The sequence below is a fragment of the Catharus ustulatus genome, chromosome 15 (genome assembly GCF_009819885.2).
Source record: "Catharus ustulatus isolate bCatUst1 chromosome 15, bCatUst1.pri.v2, whole genome shotgun sequence".
In the NCBI taxonomy this organism is placed as follows: domain Eukaryota; kingdom Metazoa; phylum Chordata; class Aves; order Passeriformes; family Turdidae; genus Catharus; species Catharus ustulatus.
Genome location: NC_046235.1, coordinates 12075119 through 12086012, shown reverse-complemented (window position 1 = coordinate 12086012; position 10894 = coordinate 12075119). Strand labels below are relative to the sequence as shown.

Sequence of the window (10894 nt, the reverse complement as noted above, 5' to 3'; positions counted from 1 at the left end):
ACCTAGGCTGCTAGATACCATCATAAACTGCCACCTCAGCAAGGACTGAACCTGGCCAGAGGAACTTGTGATCAAGATTTTTTAGAGTCTGGAAACGTCAGTATGTTGGATCAGATTCATTGGCTGGCAGCTGTGACAGTCCTGGGAGTCCTGGAGCAAGGTAGGGATGATTGGATGCATGTGCTCAAATACTGGCTGGATCAATCTACTGTAACTCCACTGATTTCCTTCTGCTTTCATATTTAACATCTCCTGTTGCACTGGCATTTCGCTGCTTTTCAGACAGTGAACTGATACCTTGTCTGGGTTCTGGAGAGCATTCAACCAAACGAGCACACAGGAAGCTCTTTCTGTGAACTGACTCCCTCCATTCAGAATTTTTTGGTAGATCTTTTTCTCTAAAAATATGTAGAATTTCCTTCTTTGCGTTTACAGCAGCTCCTGAAGTGCATGTGGATGTGAGCATACAAAGAGCTCTGTGGTGTGAAAAGGTGGAAGGATGGGTTGTGGTGGGTCACACAGAACATCTCCCAGCCATGAATCCACATTGTGTGACAATTTAATTCAGTGTCTGGTTGGCTTATCTGTGGCATCAGCTATACAGAAGAGGAAAACATAAAAATAAAATAAAAATAAAAAACTTTTTCCTAGAAGATGAAAAAATAAAAATATTTAAAAACCCTTGAAATTGTCAGTTTAAAAAGTACATCTGAATTGTGTAACAATTTCACCATCTGCTGATTATGCAAGAAAGCAAATAATACTGGTAGTATGTGAGTGTATATTCCTTGCTTCATTATAGCTCTGGGTTATTCCTTTTCCTTATCTAAAAGGTACCTGGGATTTTATTCTAACTTTCTTTGCTGTGTGGGATGTGGAGTTAGGAGGACACTGCAGATCTTTTTTCCCAGCCTCTGGCCAGCTCCTGACTCCACTGTACCCAGCCATAGGACTGACCACTGCTACTTTTCTTTCTTTTGCTGCAGCCTACTTCTTCCTCCAGGTGATCTATGCTAGGAGGCTGTTTGGCATTTCACCTCCAAAGATCTCAGGCCCTCCTGAATTTGAAAGGATCTTTCGAGCACAGTAAGAAACCCCTCTTACTCGATGTTTGTCAGATCTCATGTAACTGCACTGCCTTTCCCCTGCTTTGCTATTCCTTGCCTGGAATTGTAATTAAACAATTACCTCCCTTGAGGTTAATTAATGGGTTGAAGAGTCAACATCAGGATTGGGTTAGCTCTTGAGTCCTAAACCAGCTGTTGCTTATAGGAAACACTCAGGAATCTCTGCTGTGCAGTGAAGGGCTCCCAAAGACACAACCCTTGATGCCTGAGACAAGACTGGATTTATCCAAGCGCTGTCCAAACCTCAGGCAGCTTCAGCCCTGCTCTGAATCTCACTCACAGGGAACGATGAGTTCCTAGAGAGATCTCAGCTGGAGCTGGGATGAGGATAACCCAGCATCTCTGCTGTGACTTCTGCACCAGGGCTGCAGTGGGGAGGGAGGAGCTTCCACTTTTTGTTGTAGCTGACCACAGGAAAAAAAAACAACTGAGTAGCTGAAGCTGGAACCCCTCAGCCACCCCTTTCTTTGCTCCTTCACTAGCCCAGACTCAGCTTCATGCAGCATCTTTTGGTGATACTTTGGGAGGACAGGGCATGGCATACAAACAATCCCAGCAGTTCTGTGCTCCCTCCAACTCCTGCACAAAGCCCAGGCTGCTCTGGCCTTATCTACTTGAGGGACAGATCTTCCCTACAGCTCAGGGCTTTGGGGCATCGACAGCAGGGTTTGAGCTGCAGAACTTGGGAAGGAGCAGTGGGAGTGGTTCATGGAGCCTTTCTGTGCACAGTCTGACCTGGGAATCTTTTACTTAGTTTCTTGTACCCTGGAGACCCTGTTCTTTCCACTGTTTAATTTCTGTGAATAAAGCTGTGAGAGCAACTATGGGAAAAGGAACAAACCTAGAGGGTTTTTATGGCAACATCAGTTGTAAAAAGCAAAAGCCCAGAAACTGCTAGAGGAAACAAAAGAGGAAGAGCTTCCTTCCTTTCCCTAGTTTATGACCTTTCTCTTTCCTGATAGGGTGAACTCCTCTGAGTATTTTCCCATCTTCCTGGCTCTTCTGTGGCAGGCTGGACTCTTCTTCCATCAAGGTGAGAATATCCCATTACCTGGTTTATAACTGGATCTGTTTCCCTGTGTGCTGCCTCAGTACTCAGGTCCTGATCAACTTCTGAACAACAAATTAAGCAGTAATTCTGACTCTGATGGGAGGGTAGAACAGAGGACACAGGGTCTCTATTCCTTTGCTTTGGGTTACCTCCTTGGTTCCACGTAGCTCTGAAAAGCCTTTGGAGATGGTCACTGTGATCTCTCCTAAATACAGGTCTGGCTGCAGCCTTGGGCCTGCTCTATCTCTACGCCCGCTACTGCTACTTTATGGGATACAAGGCATCATCCTCAGAAAGGTAAACACACTCACAGACACTCTGGCATGCTCTTACACACTTACACACAGTTACACACTCTTGCACACTCTTATACACCTGCTCTTGCAGACTCTTACACACTAGGACACTCATAGACACACACGGAGTCACACACACACACACACACACAGTTACACACACAGACAGACACACAGTTACACACTCACACAGAGTTACACACACACAGACACAGAGACATACAGTTACACACTCACACACACGGAGTCACACACTCACACACACACACAGTTACACACACACAGAGTTACACACACACACAGACACAGAGACACACAGTTACACACTCACACACACATACAGCAGCACTCAGTGGAGTACCTGGTAACCCCTGAGGGGTTGTACTTGGGAATATAATGTACTTTGAGGAAGCTCAAGACTCTTGGGTGCTCTGGGGTTCCTGCATGACTCAGCCTCGTCTCTGAGCCATGATGTGAACATGGATATAGGGCTGGGGCAACAACACAGGTACAGGGCTGGGGACAGCCAGGGACTGCCTTTCCACCCACTGCTGCAGGGAGGAAGGGGCTGTCCCCAGATGGGAATCTCGGTGTCAGCAGCTGCCTCTCTCCCACCAGACTCGCCCCCATATACTTCAGCGCTGGAGTTCTCTGGATTCTCATTGCAGTGTCAGCCCTGGGCATCCTGCATTTCTTCCTCTCTCACCATGTGGGGCTGAATGTCCTCCAGCTTCTCACAGCATGACCCACTCTGTGCTTCATCAGTCCTCATCTTCGAGTCCTGCTCCTTTCTGCCTGCCTTAATAGACTGTCTGCAACTCAACAGCCCTCAATAAGAAATCCACCCAAGCCCAAGTTTTTAACACCTCCTTCCTCACCGTCCAGCACTGGCAGGAACTGCTGAGCTGTTTAGGAGGTATTTTTCCCCCATGGCACTTTGTGTGCCAAGTGCTTCACATCTGGCAGCTCCATCATGTCTGGTGCGGAAACAATCCCAAACAAGGACACATAAAAGCAAACTCTTCTCTCAGTCTGAGCTTTCCAGTGGGTTGACAAAAGGAAGTGCCATGTGTTCCCCATGCTCCAGTGGCTCTGCCCTCCACCCGGGCACAGAACACAGATTCATGCCAGTTTTCCAAGGCACACACCTAAGAAAGGCATTTGTTTGGAACCAGATGTGGGCTGAGACATAACAAAAGAGATGAGGGATAAACTGGAGCAGCCACCAACCGTGCTGGTTACCAGCCACTGCTGTAAATTGGACAGTGCAAACTCATCACCACTGCTGCACGTGCCACTCCAAACTTGGCCCAGTGACAACAGGCACAAATAAAAGGTCACTGAACTTGCTGTCCTGGATGTCTCTTTGTGAGTCTGCAGCTAGCAGAGAACAGAAATGTGAGTGTGTGAGTGCAAGGTGGCTGCCTTTGTTTCCCTGACAAGCAGTCCAGTGAAGCCTGTAACCCAGTGTGCCATGGGAGGAGAGCTCTGAGGAGGGAGAAGCGATTTTTGGAGATGTTGAGCTCGTGGATTGGGTGCTGAGCCACTCAGCACCAAAAAGTGGCTTACCCAGGTGCTCAGGTCCCTCCTGCATCAGGAGGGGCTGGATTTTCATGAATCTAGTATTCACAATACTGATGCTTTTGGCCACTGATGCCCTCATGTTGGTGTCACAGCTCAGGAAATGCCAGCAGTGCTCTGTGTGTCATCATGGGGGGAATTCACACTAAACACAGAGAGTGAAAATAATTGCATGAGCACAATGTCAGTCCAACCACATTGTAAAGCCCAATGCTCTGCCCTCCTTTTCCTAGCAGTAGGCATATCTGGACTGTAAGAACAAAAGGTAGGGGCTTTTTGGAGGAAATGATTAATTTTTCACATTGTTTCTTTTCCTCCTATGCATTTTAAATTGGTTTCTCCAGCAAAGCCCCCAGTCCATTTCCCTTTCAGGCTCTCCTGCCTTGGAGTCATGCTGCTGTATTGAAACTGGCAAATGTTGCAGAGTGAGGCTTAAAGCCAAACAAAAATAACTGTACAATATTTGTCTCTACAAAGCTTTCAGTGCAGCAGGGCCCCATCCTCACCGGAATCCTCAGATATCACAGCAAGATAAACAGTGACTTTTTCTACTGGCATCTTTGGTGACACATTTCAGAAAAGTCTGAGCACAGTTTAACTCTGGCTATGCCTTAGCAAGGTCAGGGAGGAACAGATTTCACAATGAGATTTCACTTAGCCTTTGCATTAGCAGGTCCTACCATCTCCCAAAGTTATTCCTCAGACCTCACCTTTTTATCAGCACAACCAGTCACCTCTCAGAGAGTAAATGCAGAAGGACCAGCCCCAGCTGCTGGTGCAGGTCCTGACTCAACATCAAAACTCTGCTTTCTGGGGTTAGTCCAAGTGGGTGCTCACTGGTGCTGCAGACACAATCTCTGTCTTTTATCCTACAACCAGTTTTCTCATCTCTCTGTATCAACCTGCCCACCTCAGCCCCGCTTGTGTCCGCTCTGTGTGTGACAGGGCCGCAGGATGACTCAGAGGAGGGAAATTAATGATTCAGCAGTGAGATTGTAGCCGACTTCTCCCCTTGGATGCACAGAACACCGTTAAAAATCCTGGCACGGCGCAGTCAGGCTCTGGCCTTGGTGGCTGCCATCACCAGTTCTGCCACAGAAAATCTGACAGGCACATCATCAGCCCTTCCAACCACTGTCAGAGGGGCCATTACAGCTGCCCCGAGCAGAAGGGAAGCTGCTCCCCTCCACCAGGGCTGCTGTCATTGCTCTGGTGCTTCATCAATCAAAGAAAATCACTTTACACTGATTGATGGTTCAAACAGTTGATGATTTTGGGATTTACTCAGCTCATGATGCTGCTGCCCAGCATGCTGTGCTGGCGTTGTAGGCACCTGTTTGCCCACCTGAACGTGCTGCAGAAATGCTGAGAGGCCGCTGGGCTGGCACAGGGTGTGCTGGGGGCTGCACCTGCCACCCCGGGTGTCCCGCAGGTGTGACAGCCACCTCGTGAGCGCCACTTTAAAGGTGATCCAGCTGCCAGGGCACTGCTGCGCTCCCCTGGCTCTGGTGCAGCGCTGAGGGGGGGTCCCACCGCTATCCTCACTATGGGGCCAGCCCCGCTCCCGCCGGATTCGTGTCCCTATTCCCTCTGAGATGCTGTCCCCGCTCCTCCCGGGCTTTGTGCCCGCCCCGGCCCCGCTGCTTCTCCCCGGCGTCGGGAGAGGGCGCTGGTGCCCCGCGGCTGAGCGGGGCCGGCCCGGGGGGTCCAAGGGCAGCGACCACCGACGGCTCCGGGCCCGCCGCCCGCGCCCCAGCACCGCTGGCTGCACCCGACACCTGCCCGGGGCACAGCCGGGCCTCCGGCACTCCCCACGAATCCGCCTGCTTCAGGTTTGATCCGTGCTGGGCCAGGCTCTGCCTTTAAGATATTGGGTAGGAGAGTCCTGGAGCCTCGCAGGAAGCTCCTGGGGACGCTTACGACACACTAAAGCAAAGCGCTCTGCGGACTCCAGAGCTCCTTCCTGCTTCCACCCCTTACGGCTGCCCGTTCACTGCCAGCAGCGAGGAGAAAAAACGTTTGGCGAGCGGTGTTTGGAAGCAAATCCGCTCTGATAGTGCCACACGCTCCCAGCATAAACAGCCAGCCGGATGGGAGGCCAGCAGAGAGCAAAGGAAACCCGCAGAACCAGCGAGAACTTTTTTATCACGAGAGCTGCAGAGGCTGAACTAGTAAACAAGGCTGTGTCCCGGCGGGGCGGGTTCCACGCGAGGGGCGGTGGAAGGGCAGAGCTCTGCCCCCGCCGCACACACCGCAGCACGAAGGCGTTGCCATCACCGTGTTCTCAGGATCCCAGACAGGCCCCTGCAACGCTTTTGGATCACGGTGCAGAAGTTTGTAGGTTATTATGGTGAAAAGTCCAAGGGCACCCACGTGTACTTCCCTCTCCGTGAGGTGCTGGGCCCGTGCCGTATCCGGGCGGGATAGGTCTGGTGCGGGCAGCGGCGGCTTCACGAGTGGCCACCAGACCGAAATGTTGTGCCCTGGCATGAGGAAGAAGAGCGCTGGTGCCCCCAGGCCCACGGAGAAACCCTCCAGTCCCTCCGGAGCACGGCTTGGTGTGACGGATGGAGGACACCCTTGAATTTCCCCGGGAAGCAGGGCTGCTTTCTTTGGCGGGGTGTTTGGGAGGGAAACTCCCGTGGGGCCGGGAAAGGAGGGTGCAGCTGGTGGCCCCGGCTTTGTGGCACTGGCATGTCAAGCAGGTTTCCATAGCACCAGCATCCATAACACGGGGCCGAGGGGAGGGAGAGAAGTAGGTCAGACAGGGCTAACAATACCCAGACGTGTCTATCTGCGGCACAGCCTGACCCAGGAAAGGGGTGAAACAGAGAAGAATGGGAGAGGGAAAGAAAAAAAAAAAGTATCCACAGTCTGAGCAATGCATTTCTTTCCCTCAGAAAAATAAGGACTTTTTAAAGCCACCTTTGTGTATCAGCGCTGAGCAACCGAGACTAGCACCCACCTCCTGCCCATCTGACAACGGGCTACAAGGGAATTCAAATGCTAATTTGGAGCCAGACTTCTCAATGGGCCTTTATTTCTGCAGCAGCACCAGGATCAGAGCTCTCGGGAGCCAGCCGGCAGGGGCTGTGAGGATGCAGTCTCAGAGCAGGACTGGGGACACTTCCCTTTCCCCTCACCATTCCTCACCTCACTTTGTTACCCCTTATCTTAGTTTGACTTGTTTACATGCAAATGACTTCAAGGGCAAGGAAAAAGAAAGGCGGGCACATGGAATTGTGTGAGTGAGCCCCCGCTACTGACCCATTTTATGTGCTGAGCCTGCAGAGGCCTCCCTGTCGCTGTCGTTGTCACAGCATTTTGGGGGTTGGGCTACGTGTCCATCAAGGCCAAAAGTAGGAAGAACATTATGGGCAGTGAGATCCAGAGCACTCTTGATCTAAGCAAACACATGGACACACCGCTGGGTGTGTAACAGAGCAAGGTCACGGGGAACTGGAGAGGGTGAGTGCAAGAGCACAACCATCACTGGAGAGGCTGAGATGGACTAGGGCGCAGAGCGTGACTGTGGCTGACCTGCATCACCCCCACACCATCACGGAGGAGATGGAGCAGTGGATGCAGGCACAGGGTGATTCAGACCGGCCAGTGAGAGCAGGCCTCTCACCTGCAGGCAAGTTCTCACTTTATATTAACCACAGGCCACAACCCAGTGCAGTAAAAACCGTTCTCGCACTTGATAGTGCAGTACGGTCTAAGCAAAACCAAAGCTATCTGCAACTTTGTATGTTAGCAGGTCGGGAGGCCAGGAAAAGCCACACTCCGAAGTTACAATTTGCCTAATTCTCATCAGTTTCTACCTCCCAGCAATTACTAGTTGTAAGAGAAGTCCTAGAATTCCCCTTTCCCCAGATAAGGGCAGAGCCACACTATACATAAGATAGACATGGCTTAACATGGCCCTTTGTGAGTGCCTTCCCTCCAAAGGCAAACTGACCACTTGCCGTGGAACCTTAGGGAAAAGCATGCCCAGCTCCAGCCTCCACCAATGCTGTGCCAGATTCTGTGTTCAGGAACTAAAGGTAAAAGTTATGTAGGAAGAGACAAAGAAAAGAGTCAGCACCCAGGAGGACTCACAGAGCACTTCTAGAGAGAATAAAAGATCTGTGCTGGAGCACGTCCATCAGCTGTGTTGCTTTGATGTGGCACTCGTCGACAAGAGAAAGCTGGGTGACCCCAAATTACTAAGGCAACGTTGCCTGCAAGGGGTAAAAGTCAGGGATCATCATTCCAGTGAGGTCGAAGCCAGTGAGCTGTTGTGGTCTCTGCTTCTGAGCCTGCAGTTGGCGAGTGGCTAAAATAGGCTCAGTTTCATGAATGCGGTTTGCCAGGATAACAAGAGCTCAGGGCTGCTGTCTGCCCTGATACAGCACCACAGCACTCTCCCAGCACTGGACTGAGTCACCTCACTGTCCGGTATCTACAGCTTCACAGCTCATTTTCCATTTGGGAGGGTGTAAAGAAATGCAAACAAGGCTCCTTGGAGGCATGCGAATGGCCACTATCCCACCTCTCTCCTGGCAGCACACTGATGAAGTGCCAAAGTACTGCGAATGTTCTGCCTGAGTGAAGAAACCTTTCCCGGGAGCAGCCTGATGAGCTCAGCACGACGCTGCTCAGCCAGATGGCTCCTGGACCAGAGCTGACTCATGCCCACAGAGCTCAGGCAGCAGGACAGGCAGATACCTGCAGCACGCTGTGGGAGACACTCACCCCGGCTGGCCCTGCACTCACAGCGGTGCAGCTCCAGCGGTAAAAACCAGGTGTTCTGCCCACTGCTATATTTCTAAATTACAATTATAACGCTGCAAAACTGAAATGGTGACAGGCCTGGGTTCCACAGACAAACACCAGGCTGGTGAACTCTCAGCCCAGCCCTGAAAGGGTGCAACCATCGAGGGAGCAGAACTCTTCATTCTCACAGTGGCAAAGGATGGTGAGCACAATCTGTCGATAAGCTGATGGCACAAAGGGAAGGGTGATAGCTTCTAACAGTGGCCTCAGAAAGAAAAAGGGACTCGGGTATCTGCTTTCCACTAAAACAGTGTTTATCAATCTCTCCAACTATTTTCCAGCTTGGCTTCTTAGTGAATTACAACTTGGAAAAACTGAGAAACATGAGCTACATCCAATCCATGCTGCAGACCATTTCAGAGAAATCAATAAAGGTAAAAAACAAAAGTGAAAAGGAAGAAAGGTGAAGGATAGCCAAAAATCCTCTTAAATTGTCTAAAGCAAATATGGGAGGGAGACTGCACTAGTGAAGCTGTGAATGGGCAGCATTAGTGGGTGGTGAACATGGCCATGTTATCTAATATGGCAGAACACACATCATGCATTTTTAATAGCATTGTTTAGCTTCTATTTGTCACAGCATTACAGCTAGAGGCTGTTTCAAAAGGCATGGGAAATAACAGGAAGGTTATAATTGAATGGTAGGGCTTTTGACTGGAGATCACACACACAGAGAAACATGCAAAGCATCGGCATTATAAGACTTTCATGTGTTCCCTGTTTTCAGAGCCCACATGAAAAACAAGTCAGCTGCAGCAGTGTTTACTGGGAGTTAATCAGGCTTGCAGATTAACTGCAAGATCCTGAATTATAGGTGCTTATATGCAAACATGAGGCACATGCAACACACGTAGCTGATACATGAAAAATGAACTCTGTGATGTCGGCAGCAGAAGAAATAGGTAACAACTAAGGAGGAAAGGGAAGGCACATACAGTGATGATGGACTGAGTTCTGTTGTCTCTTCAGAGCAGGTATTTAAGTTCTGATCAATTCTCCCTGTAATGGCAAATGCTGATCCATGAAAGAATAGTTGGTAATTATTTTTTGCATTGCAACAATATCTCCAAAACCTACTCAGAAATCAACATCTGCTTCACTCCAGACACACTCACAAAGTGTCTCCATATGCTTGGATGACTACAGAACTCTCAAGCCAGAGCTACAGATTTTCTCCATTATTTTCTTGCTCTGGAAAGAAGCACAATCAAGATAACTGGTATAAAACAGAAAATTCTTGAGCAGGTTTCAAGAGCTTTACTTTGGTCCAGCTTAACACTCACATATGTACTGAGCTTTATGCATCTCTCTGCAGGCTGGACTGGGGCTCGCTCCTCTCCATGAACCTGCAGGGAATTTGGGATGTTGCACAAGGGCTGTGACTATCTGGCAGATTTCTACTCTGGAGGCCACGTCTTTGGCCACTTTCTACCTGATGCACTACAAGAGCCACCAGGCTGAGCTTGGCTTGGATTATAGCCCTCACTCCCCCAGTTGACTTGAAAGAGGCAAAACCTTCTGGTTTTGAGAGCAGCTCCTCTCCCCTGCTGTCTGGGCAGCAGGTGTGCCTTTCCTCTTAAACAGTTAATTTTTTAAGTAGAACAAAGCCCTTTCAGGAAAAAATGTGTACCCAGAGCTGTAGAGTCTGTTGGAGGGGAAGGTGCAGGTGTCAGGCTCACACCACAAAACAAAAAGCCAGATAAACATGATGCCTGAATTCTAGAAGAAATCATGGAAGGAAGAAACTACCAATATTTTCAGGAAGATTTTTGTCTCCTATCTCCCTCTGTGCAAGTGCTCACATACCATGGGACCAGCCCCATCTGCAAAAGCCCTTAACCAGCCAGGGCCTCTGAGGAAAAGGGCTGCTTTGTTAGCAGTAATTCCATTGGAATTGTTAATTATTTTTGTCTTTCAAACGCAGCATATACATTGGCTAATCACAGCTCTTCTGATAACTATGTCATTGCTTGTGCCTGCTGCTCACAGTCACATTCTTCCCCTGGAGGTGGCTGTACCAA

The 10894-nt window shown here is 49.8% G+C and overlaps 1 protein-coding gene across 1 annotated transcript; it reads left to right on the top strand.

Moving 5' to 3' along the window:
* On the top strand, positions 1 to 3824 carry LOC117003421 (leukotriene C4 synthase-like). Its single transcript, XM_033073347.1, has 5 exons — positions 1 to 160; positions 987 to 1086; positions 2090 to 2160; positions 2394 to 2475; positions 3093 to 3824. The coding sequence occupies exons 1-5, from the start codon at positions 103 to 105 to the stop codon at positions 3217 to 3219; spliced, it is 438 nt and encodes a 145-aa protein (XP_032929238.1). The 5' UTR covers positions 1 to 102; the 3' UTR covers positions 3220 to 3824.
* The last annotated feature ends 7070 nt before the right edge of the window (positions 3825 to 10894 follow it).

Excerpts from the sequence above, each read along its gene's own strand:
- LOC117003421 (XM_033073347.1), top strand. The coding sequence starts at position 103 with ATGTTGGATCAGATTCATTGGCTGGCAGCTGTGACAGTCCTGGGAGTC. Across the intron at positions 2,161-2,393 it reads TGGACTCTTCTTCCATCAAG|GTCTGGCTGCAGCCTTGGGC; the intron begins GTGAGAATATCC and ends TCCTAAATACAG. Across the intron at positions 2,476-3,092 it reads AAGGCATCATCCTCAGAAAG|ACTCGCCCCCATATACTTCA; the intron begins GTAAACACACTC and ends CTCTCCCACCAG.